Consider the following 22,516-nt stretch of genomic DNA (forward strand, 5'->3'; position numbering starts at 1 on the left):
GAAGTGATGCAACTTTCTTGCAATAGTAAATAACCATTCCCCCACCCCTCCCCTTGCTGCAACGTAGCTACCTTTTGGGGAGCTGCCTTTCACTGCCCTGGGTGTATCAAAGGTCTGTATGCTCCTTACCAACAGAAGGTACTCTGATGAATAGCTTGTCTATTTGGGGTGTCAGATTCCTTCCTTCCTTCCTTCCTTCCTTCCTAAACCCATGGTGACCTGGGTTAGGCAAACATGAAAGCATTGGGGCACATTTGTTTCTCTTTCTCTGCCTTAAAAAGTATGTGCTTTTGGTAATTTAGATGCTATTTCAGCCTTGCAAATGTCAACAGAACTTACTAGCTGACAATAATTTTACTACGATGCTACCCACATATATACCTAGTCAAAGCCTGAGAGGGGGACGTGACTGGCTCTCTTTTCCAACTTGTAAAAGCTTCTCTGCCTGGCCGTAGGTAACAGGTGAATTGTTGTTGACAAGCATGTACTGTAGGAAGTCCTTTAATGTGATTATCCAAACAACTGGCTCTGTTTTCTTAAAACAACATTTCTCTTGTCTCCTAGACAGGAGCTCACTTGCTCAGTTTGGACACATCACGTCAAACCATGATTAAAGAAGCTTAACTGTGGGTTGGCATGATACCTGAATTGACAAACTATACTTATGGCTGTTGCTCTGTACCTAGAGACAGGAGTGCTGAGCAATGGAAAACAAAAGCAGACAAGCAGCTCTAAACCATAGTTGTTTAGAACCCAAACCATGGTCTGTGCTTTAAAACTAGGGTCAGCACAGTCCTAAGCCACTGTGTCAGTCCTGGTCCTGTTTTGAAACGCTGTGAGTAGATGGTGGTGGCGGTGTTCCCAGAGACATTTAGATAGATCTTTTCCTTTTCCTTGACAGGACCAAACGCCTGGGATTGTTGCTAGACTTCAGGAGCCAGGAGCTGTCCCAAATGCAGGTTCGGTGCCTGCCCCAGCCATGGTGAACGGTTATACCATGAGGAACCATCTACTAAAGCAGCAAATAATAAGACGACAGCAGCAGCTACAGGTTGGTCTCTTAGCTTCTGTGGGGAACCGTGTGACAGCTTATAGGGCATCTATTCAAGAATCTTGATGGATCTTAAATTGCCATGCTGGAATCCCTGGAGTTAGTTCAGCAGTTGTGGTACTTGATTAAAATCTTGCAATTGAAGCCATTCTTCCTCCCACTTGATCCCCAACCCTCTTTTCCCTTGTAGCCAGTCCTGGTGTATGAAATCTGCTTGGATCAAATAATTGACCATACTGGGGTAGAGCAGAGAAGAGGAGGAGGTGGCAGCAATGATCAAAGGGAAGGGTCAAGTTGAGGTTGCATGGGTCCAGAGGGAAAGGCAGGATTTGGGGGCCACAGGGAGCTGGGATCACAAAGGGCTTTTGGAGGTACCTAATCCGCAGGGGCTTGAGCAGTTGGAAGTTCATGTTAATGTACCCGGTGGGCCTGAAACTGAGAGGTAGGCTGTTTCCCGGATGTTGACCGGAGCAAGGTGATGAGTTTGATGCGGCCTCCAAGGAATGAACACCTTGTGGATCAACCTAAGAATACCCAGTCAGCAAAACTTTGTGCATGTTGTGCTTTCAAAACCCATGAACTTGTGCTAAAGTTAACCAATTTCTTTGACCAGAAAAGCCCAGTGCTGATTATGTGATTCCAATTAAACACTGTTCCATATTCATTTCTTTATTTAATGTATTACTTAGCCACCTTTAAAAACTGCAGTCTTCGCAGGTGGCTTACTATATGAAACATACCATTCAATACATTGTTTGTTTATACAATATATAACGTTGCATAATTTATTAAACTAATCCACTGCCTCATCCCTGGAAATCTTGTTCTTTGCTCCGGCTTGCATTCTGAGCTGGAGTGCCAGTAGCGGGAAATGAGAAGGAGTACTTTTTTTTTTTTCCTCCCCATCACACATGGAATATGCTCAGCCCTGCTCAATGAGATCATTTGAGTGGGACCTTCTGTTTGATGTGACTGTTATTCCTCTTTTTTTCCAAGGAGAAGCAGCGGCATAGCATGATGGGAGTGGCATCTGAGCAGAGGGGTCCTTTTGTGGGCCAGCAGATGACTCAATTTCCAGGTAAGGAGTGAGAGAGCATGATCTCAAACACTTGAACTTTTGTGTGCCGTTCTTCATTCAGGGATTTCTAGGAAACACTGATAAGAAATGCATCTTTTTTATTCTGCTCACAAATCTAGCATGCCCTCACAGCTGCTTAAGCTGCACTGTTCCCTATAAAAGAAGGGGCTTCAGGAATGAAGTGACTACATGCCAAAGCCTCAATTCCAGTCTCTCATGTTTGGGTGGTGATAGTCACAGAACTGTGGATCCTGCAACTCTGTGACCATGGACCTCAGTAAAGCAACACTAAATTTGTATAACACAAATCCTGAATTTGCAAACTGGAGCTGAAATGTGGAATTCTGGAAACTTAAGATATTTGAAGTCCAGGTTTCAGATTTTGAAATTATAGATTTGAAATTAGATGGAGAAATTTGATATGCCAATGGTGAATAAATTTTCACTTTATCAGTGATGGAACAGGAGTGGCAACACTAATTTTTAAAAACTACAATCCAAGAACCTTGAAATCCAGCAGAGACAGTAAAATTTGATCTTGGAAATTTGTTTGAAGAATGTCCCAATTATTCTTCCACCTTTTCACTGATGGAGTGTTGGGGGTAAGGGTTCTAGTCTAGTCTAGTCTAATCCCTGACAAGCTGGTTTTCTCTGTGCAGAGAATCTTCCCCAACCCTCAGAGAATGGGGGAAGCATCCAAACACTGGTTCCCCTCCCCCTCCCACAGCCTGAAGCAGTACAGGGCAGGAAGGTTTGCACTGTGTGTTTTCTGCTGATCCATACACTTGCTCATTTAACATCCTCCTTATCTCTATGCAGCGGTTTCCCAGCCCATGTCGACTGACTGTGGCCAGCCCATGCAGACGGCTTCCCCAAACCACCGCATGATGCCATCTGCCCAGGGAATCTTGCAGAATGCCTTGGGCTCTGGGATCACTTCGGCCGCTGTGAACCAGAACAGTGGGGCGATGGTGATGATTTCACACAATCCCAGCAAACAGCCAGGAATGTACCCACCTAACTCTGATTTCAGTCTCCCGCTCCGCCCGAGCCAGACCTCCCTGGGCATGAATTCCGGGTGCCAAACTGTTCACAGCCATCCTGCAGCTCGGCCAGGCATGGCATTGTCCAGCTTTGCTGCTGGTTCTTTAGTGAATCATACTTCTGCCCAGCAGCACTTGAGACAGCCAGCGATGCCAAGAATTCCTAATGTCTACTCCAACTCCTCTACTCAGATGTGGACGCCAACAGGAGTCCCTCGGATGCCAAATCAAAGTCAGATGGATGCCAGCATGCAGCAGTTCTCCAGTAACCCTCTCTTCTCAAAACAGAACACAAGGCCAAGTATCCCTGGTCAGCCATTTTCCCATCAGTCTGTGGTACCACCCAATCAGATTGCTCCTGGGGTCCAGGCCAGACCAATGCAAAAAGTAAACCTTGGACAGTCTGGCCAGAGCATGGGCCCTCTGAATAATCAGAACCTGAGACACAATTTAGCCAGAGGACCTTTGCCGGCTGCAATGAATGTTATGAAATCAATGCCACAAGGCATCTCTGGTTTTAACCAGCTCAATCCTGCTCAAACGGTTGGCCCACCGAGTTACCCTGGATCTGCCGGCCAGTTGTCAGGAACATTCAACAGAATGAACGCTGCCTCTGAACTGCCACCACAGTATGACTTTGTAGCCCAGCAAAACAATTCCATTTTGCCTGGGAACTGCAGTGAGGCTGACTTTATTGACTCTCTTATGAAGAATAGCGGCAGCGGCAGCACTGACGAAGACTGGCTAAATAATTTGACAATGATAGATGACATTTTGGGGCAGCATGTTCAAAGCTCTGGACACGTGTAATCATTGAGGGAAGTGGATGGCTATGTAAATAATTTGTGTGGGACTTGAAACATAAAGCATTTTTACACACACACACAAATCCTCCCCTTCTTTCAGGGTCAAAAGAATGAGCTTGCCCAACTAACTCTTCACCTTCCTCCCAGATTTTTCAAACGGCTGTGTATATATTTGAATTTTTGTAAATTATGTTTTCCTAAACATTAAATATGGAAGTATTTATACTTCTTTGCTGGACTCTTTGTAAATAACCTATAGGCTACTCTGTTCTTTCTTTTTCTTATGTTATAGGAATTGAATTACAACTTGTTCTAAATATGCAAATATTATTGTTAGTTTCAGTAATACTGTGTATTACAGCATCAAATATTTTATGTTTTTGACATAACATATGAACTAGGGGTGTCCTGGCAAACAGAATAAACAGGAAGCAAGGTTTTGTAATATTCCCTGCCTTCCCCATTCCCTCTACCTCTCCACTCCTCCAGCACAAATGTTAATATGACAGATCAGCTGAATTAAAAATCCATTTTGATCTGGCCAACAATAATGATCACCATCAGGCCCAGGAATTCACCCAGGCAAATTGTTTTATAAAGTAGGTCATTGTGGCAAGCTCCCATGCTAGACTGCAGGTGCCAACTAACCTTACACTGTCCTTTTGTTCTCTATTGCTGCTTTGACCCAGGGCTGCTTCACACAGTGTGTGTTCTTACAGAATTATTACAGCATCAAGCCTTGAGTTGCATGTGTGAATGAGTCACAGGCAGAATGTCAGACAGTGATGGCAGGACTTTGGGATGTCCAGGGACCCACTCATAAGCATGATTAAGGGGTGCCAAAATGCAGCAGGGCTGGCTTACCACATTTTGAAATGAAGTAATACACACTACGATCTAAAGAGCCCCCATCCTCACCCCCGTAAGACCATTATGTCCAGAGTCTAAAATTACCTAAGTGCACCACTGATGTCAGAATTGTCTCAAGCACCTGAATCACACATCATATTACCCTTTGGTTTATTTAACCCATGGGTTGTTGAACTCCGGGTTGTCGTATTATGCAAAACCAGCTGTATTAACAAATCAGGAACAACCCAGAAAGAAAGCCCAGGGTTTGTTGCTGGGTTGTGAACTCTGGGTTGTTTAAACCATAGATTGTCATTACGTGTGAACCCAGAACCCTGGGTTGTTCATGGGTTGTTTCTCCGGGTTACAGAGGCAGCAGGGAAGAAGGGTTAAAAAAAGACCCACTGCTCTACATGCCAGTACTACAGTGCCACAAAGGCATTTGGGATACAGGGAGGGAATGGGTGAAGGAGGAGGGAAGCAACCCAGGATTGAGAAAACAAACCACGATTTGTTCAATTGTCTGCCAGACAAACCTTGAGTAGGGCAACAAACCGTGGGTTAATCGTGGGTTAGCATTATGTGCAAACCAGGTCACTGTTTGTCAATAGTGGCAGGTTAGGCATTCAGCTACTAGTCATCAAGCAACAAGTAATCAAGCAGTAATGTACATGCATGTGTGAACCAGCCCACGGAGTAATAAGATGGTCAACCTGAGAGATTGCAACATTATCAAGTGCTATTGTGCGAAATTCTCTACACCAGAAGAGCATGCAAGCCTGCAGTGATGGGTCTTATCTTTCAGTGATTAAAACCCGTTCCTGGTTTGCCAACCTCAACAATGTATATTTTAGTGTACAGGTGATATGTTCCTAGTTCTAAACAATTTTCGTATTTTCTTCGTTGTTTTTAATATGAGGCTCTCTTTTTCTCTCCTCCCGGAGAAAAATGTCTATAAAACGCAAATAGCTTAACTTTGGATGTTTTTTCTGTCATATGTATATTTAAGAGTCTGTTTATAAAAGAAATCCATTGTACTGTAAACTTCTTCAAAAATGTTCATACTTTGTGTAATCATATTTTAATAGCCACGTCATCCTCCATTTGTAAGATAACGTCCACTTCAAGAACACCAAAATGTTTTTTCCTTCATACCATAATAAACTGCCAGGGAAAAATTGCACTCGCTGCATGTTCTCATTTATTTATTTTTTTGTAGAAGCAGCATTTTTTAAAAATATCTGCAACCTTGACTTGAATGAATGTAGGCAACTTACAGGCATCTACTATTTTTGGACAAGAGCAGGATCACAAGGTCTTGCAAACCCTTCTGGGGAAACTGAATCCCCGTTGCTGGAAAAGGTTTTGTAAACTACATGATCCAAAGGCCGCAGTCTTTCCATAACGCTCTGTGCTCATGCAATTACCTTTTTGGAAGCTGTGGTGGTGCAGGAAACAGGGGACAACTGTGTGATCTGCAGGGTCCCCAATTTCAGCCCTGTGACACTGTACAGTGTAGGGCGGATGCGGTAACACCACTGGCTTCTGCTGCAATAGCAATGCATTGGCACAAATCCACGAGTTGATGGGTGGGGCTATAGCTCAGTGGTAGGGCACATCCTTTGCATGCAGTCCCCTGGTTCAATACCTAGCACATCCAGTTAAAAGAAGCAGGTAGCATGTGATAAGAACAAGACCGTTCTCTGCCTTAGACTCTGGGCAGCTGCTGCCAATCACAGTAGACAATAGTGGGGTTTGTGGACTAACAGATTGACCTCGCATTAAGCAGCTTCCTTTGTTCCTGAAGGCATCCTGGGAACACATACATACCCATGAAGGAGAGACATCAAAAGTGATGTCTACTTAATTGTTCCCCTTTCTCCCCCTGCCCAATGGTTAGAGTAGTGAAAACCCAGGTGAAAGCTGCAGAGAAGGTTTTCCTCAGTTGCAAGTCTGCATGTGCTCTCTGCTAGTGTTGCCAAGTTTTCAACTGGCCTCCTTAGCCATGTCTTCCACACTGGCTTGATCCACAAACATTTGCAGAGCACGTTGATTGCCAGGCCATGCCAGGCCAAGTTTCCCCGACTGATTTCTGCAAATCAAGCTGCTGGTTAAAGTTCAGTCCACACCGGCTCATTTCCTGGTCCATTAGCATCTATGCTTTGTGCATCAAGACAATTGAAGCTCAATTCATATGTTAACATGGCAACATGGTTGCCACGAATAACCTGTTTCTCAGTTGCACTCATAATAGTATAAATTGCACCTGTGGTCTAGAGCAGAAGGGGATCTTGGCTTACCTCTAAGGATATGGATTTTATTAAGCAGTATTTCAAATAAATAAAAATATGTCCCTGTATATGCAAGTATATCCCTGTATACCTCTGCAAGTACATCCCTCCACAACCCCTAAACCCCCAGAGACACTGGCTAGGGAAGTGAGCATTCTTGTCACTTTTTGCCTGCTTTCGCTCCAAGTTCCAATTTGCTGGCACTGATCAGGAGGGAGGCCGAAGGACTTGCCAGCTAGTATCCCAATAAGGGGAAGATGCAATTTTGTCATGGCCACGGATCTGAAGTCTTTGTGTCATCCTAAAGAGGACTCTGAGCCCAGTGAGACCCTGGTCACCCCATCCCAGGACAGGCTTCTACATCTGAGTTCTCCTGCGGTTGCAGCGCAGGGAATTGGATTTGAGAGAGATGGTGTCATCTCACTACAGCTCCATCTCTCTCTTTCTCCCCTCCCTGCTTTCTGTCTCCACCCCTTCAAATAGGGGTTCTTGGTGTCTACACCACCCCAGCGCCTTACAGTAATGCATACAAGCAGCAAGTCACACACATTGCAAGCGTTACCTCCTGCACCAGCATTGCATTTAGACTGGTTCTCTTGGGAACTTCGCATGTGTCAGAGGAGAGCAGAGGGGTGGGGCTTGCATGCATGCATTATTATCTTTCAGTATCAGCTACACTGCCTTCGTAATGTCAATCTGAGGCTGCACCAAGAAAGACTGAGTGGAAGGAGGAGAGGATTTGGGCTTTGAAGTCTGCAGAAATAGGGGACTAGCAAGATGTATAGGACACTGAAATGAATTCCTCTAGTCGCTCAAGGTTCTGCTCAACATCCCACTTTATCAACCACTGTCCTGCACATGTTCTTAAAGCTTTTCTCCACAGTTCTTAATGGCCAGAAATGTGCTTTCTTTCCAAATTAAAGCTGGTTCTTAAGATGCAGACTTTCAAACCAGTTACCTGGCTTCAAGCTTGTCTACTCCATCAGCCCTGCTCATTTGCTACATGGACTTTTTATTCTTAAATTGCTGAGAGTGTAAAATGGTGGTTGGAAATAAGGAAGTCCTGGGAAGATTACTGTAAGTATTCTGATCTCCCGAACTCCAAAGAGAGGTCACTTTGGGATAATAAACTGCATTAAAATATAAATGAAAAGAAATCATGTAATTTTTTTCCCCAGCAAGAATTATCCCCTAAAGAGCTCCAGGGAAGAAAAGATGGATGTAAGTACAGTAAAAACGGATAATTTTCAGAGGCAGCTGCCCTGAGCTTTGCTAATTGACTGGAGAATCCTATTTCACAAACCGAGAGGGATACACCAGGTTTCTGAAAAGACCCGTTGGTCTGAGGGATTAATGAAGTTCGGAGCAGTGTATTCTGTGTTCTATAGCAGTGCAGCAGAGCACTTTTGATTGAGCATTCTTAGTTGTTTTCCCATTACTTTTTTCTTATAACAGACAAATGACCTATAAATGCATAAAATGAATCATCTGTGGACTAGTAGAATACTTTCATGTCATCTCTGAGACAACATAGAAAACAAGGGAAGGGCCACAGCTCAGTGACAGAGGACATGTTTTGCGTACGGAAGATCCCAGTTTCAATCCCTGGCATCTCTAGGTAGGTCTAGGAAAGACACTTGACTGAAACCTTGGATTGCTGTGCCAGTCTGTGTAGACAATACAGAGCTAGTTGGAGCAGTAGTTTGACTTGGCATAACATCTAAAGATGGACAGACTACTCTAATTTCAATCCATGTCAGTTTCACATGTTCGTTCATAAATCCATTATGTCCTGTTTCCACATCAACATGCTAATTTTGGAATTTTTAAAATAAAGGTGTTAACATTTACATTTAAATACTTAAATATGCATTTTTATACACAGTTTATCATAAAATATGCAGTTTTGGACACATTTGACAGGGTTTTTTGTTTCTTTTTGAGGCAAGAACTGCACCATAAAGTTCAAGGAAGTGTGCAATCTGTGTTCCGATCCGTGTATCAGTCTGGGAAGTATGAATCAGGTTGGTTCGTTTAAAAATAAGGACTGAATGAAATCCTTGTGCATTCCTAGTAGCATCTTGTGTTCCTTAATAGAGGGGAAATAGTGAGGTCCTTTACCATAGCAAATGTTGATGAATGCTGAATTAAAATTCAACTCCTACACTTCAGTGCAGTTGTACTGTGGATGCATAAGGTAAAAGGGAAGAGAAAATATTGCTACGTAGGGGATGTTAAGTTTGCATATGTTCCCTTAGTCACTGAGATGCTTGGCTCTTAGGCGCACCTTGACTAAGAAACACTTTGCTGAGACCCATTCACTTTACCCTGCATATTCAGTACAGCTGCATTGGAATGCAGAAGTTCAGTATTAATTTGAAAGCCTTTCAAGCAGGTTCCTACATCACAGCGGTAACATGAAAGTGTGGAGGCCTGCAAAGGACAAGCAAGCCAGGAGACTGGGTGGCAATACACAGTATGGTGTGGGGATTAAACTGTCAAACTGCAACTGGGGAGACCTAGGTTCGAATCCCTACCCAATCACAAAGCTTACTGAGTGACCTTGGCCAATCAAAATTGTGTGTGGTGCCCTGAGCTCCTGGAAGAAAAATGAGATCTATATGTGCATAGATACATAATGTTTAAAATGTTCTGTTGTATTGAGATGTAGGTATTGTGACCCAGAGGCCACGGTGGCTTAGTGGTTAAGACGCTGAACTGCAGACTGGAAGGTCGGCAAGTCAGCAGTTCGAGACCCAAGTGCTGCGTGACGGAGTGAGCTCCCGTCTTCAGTCCCAGCTCCTGCCAACCTAGCAGTTCGAAAGCAAGAAATTGCAAGTAGATAAATAGGTACCGCCTTGGCGGGAAAGGTGGCAGCGTTCCGTGCACTTCGGTGTTCAGTCATGCCGGCCACATGACCACGGAAGCGTCTTCGGACAGCGCTGGCTCTTCGGCTTAGAAACGGGGATGAGCACCGCACCCTAGAGTCGGACACGACTGGCTGGGGACACCTTTTACTTTTTATTGTGACCCAGCACAGTGGAGAGGAAATAGAGTTACCAACCTACAGCTCAAAAGAGTAATCATATATTGAACTCGGAAAACTTACCAGTAGGGCTGGGTGGGGAGTGAGTCAGGCTGAGACTCTACTCGTGCAATTACTAGTACACAGTTTTAGAACGGAACAGCCCCAGGTAGGATGCAAGGAAGAGCTCTAAAATGTTGACACAGCTTATGTTGCTCTCAATTTCACTTGGAGTCTATGAGTTGATGAAGATATCCATGTCTAAACATGCTCTCCTGGGCATGCATAATTAGCCAACACCCATTCATCCACAGTCATATAAGTTAAATGAAAATTTATATACAAAGGAAACATCAGACGAAGAAGAAAAAAACGGAGGCTGAACACGAACAACTAACCTAATGTCAGCAGTACAATAATGCATTGTAGGTGCAAATGGATTGTAAGGACGGGATATGCACTAGTCCATGGGGCCCACTGAAAGCTGTAGGTGCAACCCTAAACAGACCTGGGAGGAAGCCCTATTGAACCCAGTGGGACTTACTGCTAGAAAAACATGCACCGAATTGCACCGCACATGCATATCTAGGCTGCAGCAAGGAAATTTGCCCCTCTTCATCACAATTTTCAGTGAGATAAGACTTTGTGCACCATCTCATCCAAGACTGTCTCCTGTCCCTAGGTCTCCCTAGGGAGTAACCGGGGCATGTAGACCTTCGCCCAGCTGCTTGCCTCAGCATGGTCATCAGAAGTATGTTCTCCTTGCATAGTGAAGTAGCATTTGCCTGTCATTTATTTTTTATTTATCTCTCCCAGCCAGCATGGGGAATGCTGGGAGTTGTAGGTCTTTTCTCTATCTAAACACGCATAGGATTGCGCCCTTAATCGATTTATATACCACCTTCCGTATTTAGAAATGTCTCCTAAGCGGTATGATACCCATAGCTACTGCTAGACTATTCTCCATGAATTTGTCTGCAATCCTATACTCACTTATCTGGGAGTAAGCCCCGTTGAACTCAGTGGGACTTACTTCGGAATGTGCATGCATAGGATTGCACTGTAATCCTTTTTTCTTTTTAAACCATCTAAGCTACCACCACTACCACTAGTAATTAATTCCATGTGCTTAAGTATATGGGGGGGGGGCATGAGTGAGTGAGAGAGAGAGAGAGAGAGAAATGGTACATCAGTTCTGATCAGGGATCCACAAATCTAGGCTAGTAGCCAATGAAAAATCTGTAGTTGCCATGACCACCTCCCTTGCCAAATGGGTGGGCTTTGTTCCTGACTTCACACCGTGCTTCCAAATTCAGCACAAGGCCAGAGACAATCCATACTCTCCTCCTCGGTTCCAAGGTCTTGAAGCATCTTGGAAGCACAAAGGCTTGGGGGTGGACCTGGGGGACAAGGGATCATCCCCCATAGTTGTGTGGTAATTTTGATGCTCTTCAAGCATCTTGCAAGGACAGTGAAACTGCTGGAATGGCCCCCCCACTTCTCCAACTGGTGCTGCTGCTTCATGCGCTGCATTTGTAAGGCACTTGGAGCAATGCTACTTTGTCTCCTCCCTGACCCCAAGGTTGAGAGGCAGGCTGGACCTTGTCATACTTGCTGGGAAGGGGCGGGATACTTGCCAGGGCGAGTGTGAAGAGTTCAGTGGTGGAACTTGATCTCCCTGCCAGTTTGCTTCATTCAGTGTGTGGCCCTGATTTCTAAGTATTACGGGAGAGGGAGGAAAAATATTCTCATATTTTTGACAGCGCTGCGGTGGGCCTGATGCACCTTCTGGCTGCCTCAGAATCGGCATCGGTAGATCTCTCTCATTGGCAAGGTCCTCTCCTCTTACTGAGTTTGTGTCGCTCTCTGGCATTTCTGCCTTGGTCTGCCCAGGCCTCAAACTGCTGGCTCATTTTACTGCAGGGTGGTGCAGTGTTGAGCTACGCAGAGTTGGATTCAGCTGGGAGTCTGCGCTGTAAAAGGACAAGGTGGGGAAACGGGCTTTAAATAGGATGAAGCGAGCAGCTGAGGAATTGAGGTCAGTACAAATGAGTCTCAAAAAGAAAGGGGAACAGGGAGGGGAGGGAGTGAACTGATGGAAGCATGCCTGGTTGGGTAGCTGTACACTTCTGTGGTTTGTTTATTTTTGCAAATATCCCTTGTGCATGTAGAAAACAAGATAAAGAGCAGACCTCAGAGAAACAGTAGGTTGGGTTATTAAGTGATGATATTCCACTTTTTTTTTTTTTTACAGTAAAAGGCAGCTATCAGTACAGTTTAAAAATAATAATAATAAACCCAAAACACTTTCAAGTAAAAATAAAACTATGGTTCATCCATGCAAAGTTGTCTGTTTTATCCCATGCCTTTCCATTGTGACTGTGTCCAGACACAAGCTGGGTAGGGAATGTATGAAGTTGTTGTTGTGGTTGTTCAGTCATTCAGTCGTGTCTGACTCTTCATGACCCCATGGACCATAGCACGCCAGGCCTTCCTGTCCTGCGCTCTGTCCCGGAGTGTGCTCAAGTTCATATTCATTGCATTGGTGATGCTATCTAGCCATCTCATCCTCTGCCGTCCCCTTCTCCTTTTGCCTTCAATCTTTCCCAGCATCAGGGTCTTTTCCAGAGAGTTTTCTCTTCGCATTAGGTGGCCAAAATATTTCAGCTTCAGCTTCAGTATCTGTCCTTCTAATGAGCACTCAGGGTTGATTTCCTTTAGGATTGACTGATTGGACCTCCTTGCAGTCCAGGGGACTCGTAAGAGTCTTCTCCAGCACCACAGTTCGAAAGCATCAATTCTTCGGCGCTCAGCCTTCCTTATAGTCCAGCTCTCACAGCCATACATTACTACTGGGAAAACCATAGCTTTGATTAGACGGACCTTTGTCGGCAAGGTGATGTCTCTGCTTCTTACTATGCTGTCTAGGTTGGCCATAGCTTTCCTCCCAAGGAGCAAGCGTCTTTTAATTTCATGGCTACAGTCACCGTCTGCGGTGATCTTGGAGCCCAAGAAAGTAAAATCTGTCACTGCTTCCATTTCTTCCCCTTCTAATTGCCAGGAAGTGATGGGGCCAGATGCCATGATCTTCGTTTTTTTAATGTTGAGTTTCAGACCAGCTTTTGCACTCTGCTCTTTCACCCTCAACAAGAGGCTCTTGAGATCCTCTTCGCTTTCTGCCATTACGGTGGTATCGTCTGCATATCGGAGGTTGTTGATAATTCTCCCAGCAATCTTAATTCCGACCTGTGATTCATCCAACCCGGCGTTTCTCATGATGTACTCTGCATATAAGTTAAATAAGCAGGGTGACAATATGCAGCCTTGTCGTACTCCTTTCCCAATTTGGAACCACTCGGTTGTTCCATGTCTGGTTCTTACGGTTGCTTCTTGACCCTCGTACAGGTTTCTCAGGAGACAGGTAGGGTGGTCTGGTACTCCCATCACTTTCAGAATTTGCCACAGTTTGTTGTGATCCACACAATCAAAGGCTTTAGCGTAGTCAATGAAGCAGAAATAGACGTTTTTCTGGAATTCACTTGCTTTCTCCATGATCCAGCGAACGGTGGCGATTTGATCTCTAGTTCCTCTGCCTCTTTGAAACCCAGCTTGTACTTCCGGTAGTTCTCGGTTTGCATACTGCTGAAGCCTAGCTTGTAGGATTTTGAGCATCACCTTGCTGGCATGTGAAATGAGCGCAATTGTGCGGTAGTTTGAACACTCTTTGGTGTTGCCCTTCTTTGGAACTGGAATGTAAACTGACCTTTTCCAGTCTTGCGGCCATTGTTGAGTGTTCCAAATTTGTTGGCATATTGAATGCAGCACTTTAACAGCATCATCTTTTAGGATTTTAAATAGCTCAGCTGGAAGACTGTCATCTCCGCTAGCTTTGTTGTTACTAATGCTTCCTAAGCCCCACTTGACTTCACTCTCGAGGATGTCCGGCTCAAGTTCAGTGACCGCACTATCATGGCTATCAGGGACATTAAGATCTTTCCTTTATAGTTCTTCTGTGTATTCTTGCCACCTCTTCTTAATCTCATCTGCTTCTGTTAGGTCCCTGCCTTCTTTGTCCTTTATCATGCCCGTCTTTGCACAAAACGTTCCCTTGAGATCTCCAATTTTCTTGAAGAGATCTCTAGTCTTTCCCATTCTGTTGTTTTCCTCGATTTCTTTGCATTGTTCATTTAAGAAGGCCTTCTTGTCTCTCCTTGCTATTCTCTGGAACTCTGCATTCAGTTGGATATATCTTCCCCTTTCTCCCTTGCTTTTTGCTTCCCTTCTTTCCTCCGCTACTAGTAAAGCCTCATCAGACAGCCACTTGGCTTTCTTGCATTTCTTTTTCTTTGGGACAGATTTCGTTCTTGCCTCCTGAACAATGTTACGGACTTCCATCCATAGTTCCTCAGGCACTCTGTCTATCAGGTCTAATCCCTTAAATCTATTCCTCACCTCCACTGTATATTCATAAGGGATATGATTTAGGTCATACCTGAATGGTTTAGTGGTTTTCCCTACGTTCTTCAATTTAAGCTGAAATTTTGCAAGAAGCAGCTCATGATCTGAGCCACAGTCAGCTCCAGGTCTTGTTTTGACTGACTGTATAGGGCTTCTCCATCTTTGACTGCAAAGGACATAATCAATCTGATTTTGATATTGGCCATCTGGTGATGTCCATGTGTAGAGTCGCCTCTTGTGCTGTTGGAAAAGAGTGTTTGCTATGATCAGCGTGTTCTCTTGGCAAAACTCTATTAGCTTTTGTCCTGCTTCATTTTGTACACCAAGGCCATGCCTGCCTGTTATCCCTGTGATTTCTTGACTTCCTACTTTAGCATTCCAATCCCCTATGATGAAGAGGACATCTTTTTTTGGTGTTAGTTCTAGAAGATGTTGTAGGTCTTCACAGAACCGATCAACCTCAGCTTCTTCGGCATCAGTGGTTGGGGCATAGACCTGAATCACTGTGATGTTGAATGGCCTGCCCTGGATTCGTACTGAGATCATTCTATCATTTTTGAGATTGTACCCCAGTACTGCTTTTCCCACCCTTTTGTTGACTATGAGTGCTACTCCATTTCTTCTAAGGGATTCTTGCCCACAGTAGTAGATATGATGGTCACCTGAATTAAATTCGCCCATGCCTGTCCATTTTAGTTCGCTGATTCCCAAGATGTCGATGTTCAATCTTGCCATCTCATGTTTGACCACCTCCAGCTTACCTTGATTCATTGATCTGACATTCCAGGTTCCTAAACAATATTGTTCTTTACAGCATCGGACTTTCTTTTCACCAGCAGACACATCCACAGCTGAGTATCCTTTCGGCTTTGGCCCAGCCGCTTCACTCTTTCTGGCGCTGCTTGGAAATACCCTCTGCTCTTCCCCAGTAGTATATTGGACACCTTCCGACCTGAGGATCTCATCTTCCGGCGTCATATCTTTTAGCCTTGTGATACGTTCCATGGGATTTTCTTGGCAAGAATACTGGAGTGGGTTGCCATTTCCTTCTCCAGTGGACCACATTTTGTCAGAACTCTCTGCCATGACCTGTCCGTCTTGGGTGGCCCTGCACAGCATAGCTTATGGCTTCACTGAGTTACGCAAGCCCCTTCGCCACAACAAGGCAGTGATCCATGAAGGGGAATGTATGAAGTGCTGCTACACAAAGGCACTCTGCTGGGATTGCCGTGATGCTCTAGCACTGGAAGTCGCCAGAATCTAGCTGTGTAGCACCTGCCCACATATTACTGAATGTGGGCATTTCAGAATGGAGAAGGCTCCATACTTAAAGGCAGCCTATTAATAATTTTAGGGCACAATACTATGCATGTTTAGACAGAAAAAGGTCCTACAACTCCCAGCATTCCCCAGCCAGATTGTGTCCTTAAATGGATAGATATTTCAGATCTATTTCTTAACTAAATCAGGCTGCAATCCTATATGCCCTTACCCAAGAGTAAGCCACATTGCAATCAATAGCATTTAACTTCTGAGTAGACATGTATAGGATTGCTGTCAGTTACTCAGTGATTAGACAGGTCAACAGGTTGACAATTTAAAGAGGCATTGATACTCATCTTTGTGATCTTATATACTTTCTGGATTATGCAGGAAATCTCTCTCTCTCTCTCTCTCTCTCTCTCTCTCTCTCTCTCTCTATATATATATATATACAGAGTGGCCCAAAAGTAGGTATACAGTATAGTTTATTTGCATTTTACTACATTGTTTATTACATTTACATTTGTTTAACACTGTTTAATCTCGTAAGTGCTCGAAATGTATTCCATCAACGTTGCAACATTCCTCGAACCTGTCCAGAAGACTGTGACATACAGTACGACACAAATTCCGGTCTGCATCACTGTCAATAAATGCTTCCGAGATGAGCTCTTTTAATTTGTCCACTGTCTGGGGATCCCTCTCAAAAACTGTATTCTTTACTATGCCCCCCCAAAAGAAGTGAATTGGTGTTAAGTCGGGTGAACGTGGCGACCATTCAATGCTGCCACGTTGTCCGATCCAATGCTGTGGGAAGGTGTTGTCAAGATAGTCCCTTACTGCAAAAGCATAATGAGGAGGTGCCCCATCTTGTTGGAAGAGCAGTTTGGCAAAGTTAGCCCTGGTTCTGAGTTGTGGCACTACCACGTCGCGTAACATGTTTAGGTAATTGTTACTATCCACAGTTGTATTGAAGAAAACCGGTCCTAAAACACCTTCGCTGGACAGTGCGCCCCTCACTGTGACACCTGGCTGGTTCAGTTGAAATGTGATAGTCAAATGAGGATTTTCATCTGCCCAATACACACAGTTATGCCTGTTCACGTGGCCTGACAACTTGAAAGAAGCCTCATCTGACCAGATGATCTTATCAAGAAGGTCTGGTTCATTAGAGATTTGGTTACGCATCATCTCACAGAATTGCAACCGACGGTTTGGGTCATCCTCCAGAAGACCATGTAACAGTCTTGGACAGTACAGCTTCAATTTCAATTTACGAATTAAGCATTGCAAGGACGTTCTAGGTATGGATAGCTGCTTAGACGCATGTTGTGTGGACTTTTTCGGACTGTTCACAAACGTCAGAGTGATTCTCATGTCATTTTCCTCTGTCATAGACGTCCTAGGATGTCCAGATTTTGGTGCATTAGCCACTGCACCTGTTGCTTCAAATTTATCTCTAAGACGATAAATTGTCAGACATGTTGATGGAGGAGTGTCAGATGCTTCTTGCCGCGCTGTGCACACCCACTCGGCATTTTCAGTCTTCCAGTACTGCTTTAGAATCCACTTTCTTTGTTCTTGACTCAAGTTCGCTGCCATTATTCACAATATCAGTAAAAAAAATAAACAACTAAACAACTGTATAACTACTTAAGGGCCTCACTCCCCTCACTCTCTACACTTAACTGATTTAACTGTCACTCCCTGTCACTCACTCTTCCCAACTGTCATTCTGACTTCACCCACACAACTTCTACTCACACATTCTCTCCCCCTCCCATCAACATTCTAAACAATTGTATACCTACTTTTGGGCCACCTGGTATATATATATCCTGCATAATCCAGAAAATGTATTTTACATGGTGCCATTACAAAGCAGGGGTGGGGAACCGATCTGGGGAAGAGATCCATCCGTGAAAAGTGCTACTGCATCAGCAAAGGAGTCTCCATGTTTTGCAGGTGGGTTCCCCACAATATGGTAACAGCAACTTGGAATGCTAAGCCATATGTGCATTGCAGTGTGTGGCTGCCATGCTTAACTCATTGGGAGCAAAAAACCAAAAACTTCCCATTGAACTGGGCAGAATGTATGTTATATTATGACACCATGGTTTCCATTTATTTCCTGTGTTGAAGCCTTTCAAACTTTTGATCACATTCCAACCAAGTACAGTTGCCTATATTTTTGCGTGTGACTTTGATGAGCTTCTGCCAGGCTTTGAAAACCTGGCTGTTCAGGCGGGCATTTGGGGGGGGGGGTGTAGGGTTTTTGTGTGTGTTTTTTTAGAGCAATGTTGTTTTGTTCAGTTGATTATGTAAATTTGTTGTATTTTGTGTTATTTGTATTGTATGCCACCTGGAGTGGCCAGGTAGCCGGCCAGATGGGCGGCTAGTTAAATAAATAAATAAATAAATAAATCACACATACACATGAAATAACACACGCTCACACAAGCTCCTTTTATATGCTGCATAAGGGCACAATCCTATGCATGTTTAGACAGAGAAAAGGCCTACAACTCCCAGCATCCCCCAGCCAGCATATCCCTTATGAATATACAGTGGAGGTGATGAATAGATTTAAGGGATTAGACCTGGTAGACAGAGTGCCTGAGGAACTATGGATGGAGATCCATAACATTGTTCAGGAGGCAGCAATTAAATCCATCCCAAAGAAAAAGAAATGCAAGAAAGCCAAGTGGCTGTCTGATGAGGCTTTACAAATAGCTGAGGAAAGAAGGAAAGCGAAAAGCAAAGGAGAAAGGGGAAGATATATCCAACTGAATGCAGAGTTCCAGAGAATAGCAAGGAGAGACAAGAAGGCCTTCTTAAATGAACAATGCAAAGAAATTGAGGAAAACAATAGAATGGGAAAGACTAAAGATCTTTTCAAGAAAATCGGAGATCTCAAGGGAATGTTTTGTGCAAAGACAGGCATGATAAAGGACAAAGAAGGAGAACAGAAGCAGATGAGATTAATAAGAGGTGGCAAGAATACACAGAAGAACTATACAGGAAAGATCTTAATGTCCCTGATAGCCATGATAGTGCGGTCACTGAACTTGAGCCGGACATCCTCGAGAGTGAAGTCAAGTGGGGCTTAGGAAGCATTAGTAACAACAAAGCTAGCGGAGATGACAGTCTTCCAGCTGAGCTATTTAATATCCTAAAAGATGATGCTGTTATAGTGCTGCACTCAATATGCCAAGAAATTTGGAACACTCAACAGTGGCCACAAGACTGGAAAAGGTCAGTTTACATTCCAATTCCAAAGAAGGGCAACGCCAAAGAGTGTTCAAACTACCGTACAATCACGCTCATTTCACATGCCAGCAAGGTGATGCTCAAAATCCTACAAGCTAGGCTTCAGCAGTATGCGAACTGAGAACTACTGGAAGTACAAGCTGGGTTTTGAAGAGGCAGAGGAACTAGAGATCAAATTGCCAACATTCGCTGGATCATGGAGAAAGCAAGAGAATTCCAGAAGAACATCTATTTCTGCTTAATTGACTACACCAAAGCCTTTGATTGTGTGGATCACAACAAACTCTGGCAAATTCTGAAAGTGATGGGAGTACCAGACCACCTTACCTGTCTCCTGAGAAACCTGTACGAGGGTCAAGAAGCAACAGTGAGAACCAGACATGGAACAACCGAGTGGTTCAAAATTGGGAAAGGAGTACGACAAGGCTGCATATTGTCACCCTGCTTATTTAACTTATATGCAGAGTACATCATGAGAAATGCCGGGTTGGATGAATCAGAGGTCGGAATTAAGATTGCTGGGAGAATTATCAACAACCTCCGATATGCAGACGATACCACCCTAATGGCAGAAAGCGAAGAGGATCTCAAGAGCCTCTTGTTGAGGGTGAAAGAGGAGAGTGCAAAAGCTGGTTTGAAACTCAGCATTAAAAAAACGAAGATCATGGCATCTGGCCCCATCACTTCCTGGCATATCGAAGGGGAAGAAATGGAAGCAGTGACAGATTTTACTTTCTTGGGCTCCAAGATCACCGCAGACGGTGACTGTAGCCATGAAATTAAAAGACGCTTGCTCCTTGGGAGGAAAGCTATGGCAAACCTAGGCAGCATAGTAAGAAGCAGAGACATCACCCTGCCGACAAAGGTCCGTCTAATCAAAGCTATGGTTTTCCCAGTAGCAACGTACGGCTGTGAGAGGTGGACTGTAAGGAAGGCTGAGCGCCGAAGAATTGATGCTTTCGAACTGTGGTGCTGGAGAAGACTCTTACGAGTCCCCTGGACTGCAAGGAGGTCAAATCAGTCCATCCTAAAGGAAATCAACCCTGAGTGCTCATTAGAAGGACAGATGCTGAAGCTGAAGCTGAAATATTTTGGCCACCTAATGCGAAGAGAAAACTCCCTGGAAAAGACCCTGATGCTGGGAAAGACTGAAGGCAGAAGGAGAAGGGGACGGCAGAGGATGAGATGGCTGGATAGCATCACCGATGCAGTGAACATGGGCTTGAGCGCGCTCCGGGAGAGAGCGCAGGGCAGGAGCGCCTGGCGTGCTGTGGTCCAGGGGGCCGCGAAGAGTCGGACACGACTGAACGACTGAACCGCAACAACTGTAGATGTTCCATGCCCGTATCGGTTCTAGACTAAGAATCATACTGAGTGAGTTCCTTTGTTTCTTTAGTGATCTCGATCTATTATTCTGTATCTTCTTCTCTTTTTTCCCGCCTTTATTTTGTTATCGTTATTTCGAAATAAAATAAAACTTCAGCATTTATTTATTTTTTTTTTAAAAAAGAGGGGACTACATCTCCCAGCAGCCCCCGCGGCAGGCGGGCGGGTCGCCGGACGGCGAGGGCGCGCCGCCCTGAGGATGGGCGGACTACGTCTCCCAGCGTGCGCCGCTTCGCCCATCCCCCTCCCTCGCCGCCGTTTCTCCGCCGGACGAAGTCTCGCTCGGGCCGCGGCTGGCGGGCGGCTGTTTCCTGTCAGCTGCCGTCACGTGACTAAGAGGCGGGGGGGGGGGTCGGAGGACTGAGGGGAAGGTGCGCGCGACCTCGACGGGCGACGACGACGACGACGCGGCCGCCGCCGCCCGGTGAGTGGGGGAGGGCGCCTCAGAGAGCGCCCTCGGCCCTTGACTGGGCGGGTGTCAGCCGCGGGGCCGGCCTGGGGCCTGGCCTACCCACGCGGGGAGAGAGCGGGCCGGGCCGCAGGTTGTGGGCGATGCGGTGTTTGGGGCTTTAAGGCAGTGTTAATGTTCCTTCCCGCTAAGCGCACCAACCCTAGAAAAAGAAAAGAAGAAAAAAAAAGGGCCGCTCCCTGCAAGTAGAAAGCCAGCACCTCAGTGGGTTGGCATTCCCCCCACCCCACCCCACCCCGAGGTGCTGGCTTTCTACTTGCGGGGAGAACAGCATTTTGTCTTTAAGGAGCGCTTCAGCCATTGGGCGGTAGAGGACTGTAATAGATAACTAACGAAAGGGAGCACTTGGGAATGGCACGCACGCACGTCGCTTTTCCAGCAGCACAAGAGACGACTCTACGCATGGACATCACCAGATGGTCGATATCGAAATCAGAGATGAAATATTTTGGCCACCTAATGCGAAGAGAAGACTCCCTGGAAAAGACCCTGATGCTGGGAAGGATCGAAGGCAAAAGGAGAAGGGGACGGCAGAGGATGAGATGGCTAGATAGCATCACGGATGCAATGAATATGGACTTGAGCACGCTCCGGGAGAGAGCGCAGGACAGGAGGGCCTGGCGTGCCATGGTCCATGGGGTCACGAAGAGTCGGACACGACTGAACAACGCACGCACGTGGCCCCTGCGACGGTAGAGCCTACTCTGGACTGTCTCAGGGCCCCACCGCATCTTTATGGGGCTTGTATGGACCAGGCCTCGGGTGGGACTGTGGAGGCTCATCCATACAACGTCATCCGGTCTGTGCCATGACCCTGCCTGCCTGAACACACACCTGCCAGTTCAGACCTGCCACACACCTGCTCCGTTTAATGGACATTCCCCCTTCCTCTCCAGCCCATCTCAACACCTTCAACTGCTTCAGACATAATATTTTCTCCTTCTTACCTACAGACCCATCCTACAGCTTTTATGCACACACACATACCAATTCCTCCATAGGAGTTCTGCATTGCCTTAACATCTTAATGTGCCTCATTCTCGCTCATTCATGCACACTTTTCCATGTGCCCACTGCATAGCTCGCAGATGAATATTGTCCATATATAGTATGCTCAAATGATATTTTTTCACACCCACATCAACATACTTGTGTGATTTCTCTCTCCCTCTTCTCCCTTTACAGCGTCATCCTAAGAATTTGGTGTTCCTTCAACACAGCTGTTTAGCTTCACTTCTTCATATCTTTCCCCACAACTTCCACCCTGAGATACCCATTCTATGTCTAGATTCTTGCAGATTAATATTAACGCTGTACTACTCTCTCATATGAAATAATAGTTCCTTCTTAGCAATTTGCTCGCTCACTCTCAGCTTACAATGGTGTTCTCTTCTTTCTCCCCCCATCCCCTTCCAAATGTGACTGGGTAACATTTTGTACCACTCAGGAACATAGGCAGCTACCTTTTTAGAGCAGGTCAGACTATTTAGGTTATGTTTATTTAGATTATGTTTCTATGGTGTTTTA

General features: G+C 45.1%; 2 protein-coding genes across 6 annotated transcripts in view; both read left to right on the plus strand.

Annotated features, from left to right (window-relative positions):
• Positions 1 to 6,010, plus strand: part of MAMLD1 (mastermind like domain containing 1) — a 117,252-nt gene extending 111,242 nt beyond the window's left edge. Inside the window, exons 3-5 of the mRNA XM_084813699.1 lie at positions 902 to 1,051; positions 2,048 to 2,129; positions 2,949 to 6,010. Coding sequence (XP_084669825.1) covers positions 902 to 1,051; positions 2,048 to 2,129; positions 2,949 to 3,982 — 1,266 coding nt within the window. The 3' untranslated portion in view covers positions 3,983 to 6,010. The remainder of the gene's footprint in view (positions 1 to 901; positions 1,052 to 2,047; positions 2,130 to 2,948) is intronic.
• A 14,851-nt stretch (positions 6,011 to 20,861) lies between these two features.
• Positions 20,862 to 22,516, plus strand: part of MTM1 (myotubularin 1) — a 54,780-nt gene continuing 53,125 nt past the window's right edge. For all 5 annotated transcript variants that reach the window (XM_084813703.1, XM_084813704.1, XM_084813701.1 and 2 more), the window contains exon 1: positions 20,862 to 20,944. The gene's annotated coding sequence lies outside the window, so the exon portion shown is untranslated. The remainder of the gene's footprint in view (positions 20,945 to 22,516) is intronic.

Source organism: Heloderma suspectum, chromosome 9 (assembly GCF_057233095.1).
Source record: "Heloderma suspectum isolate Gila_16-S chromosome 9, 16-S_ref, whole genome shotgun sequence".
Lineage (NCBI taxonomy): Eukaryota > Metazoa > Chordata > Lepidosauria > Squamata > Helodermatidae > Heloderma > Heloderma suspectum.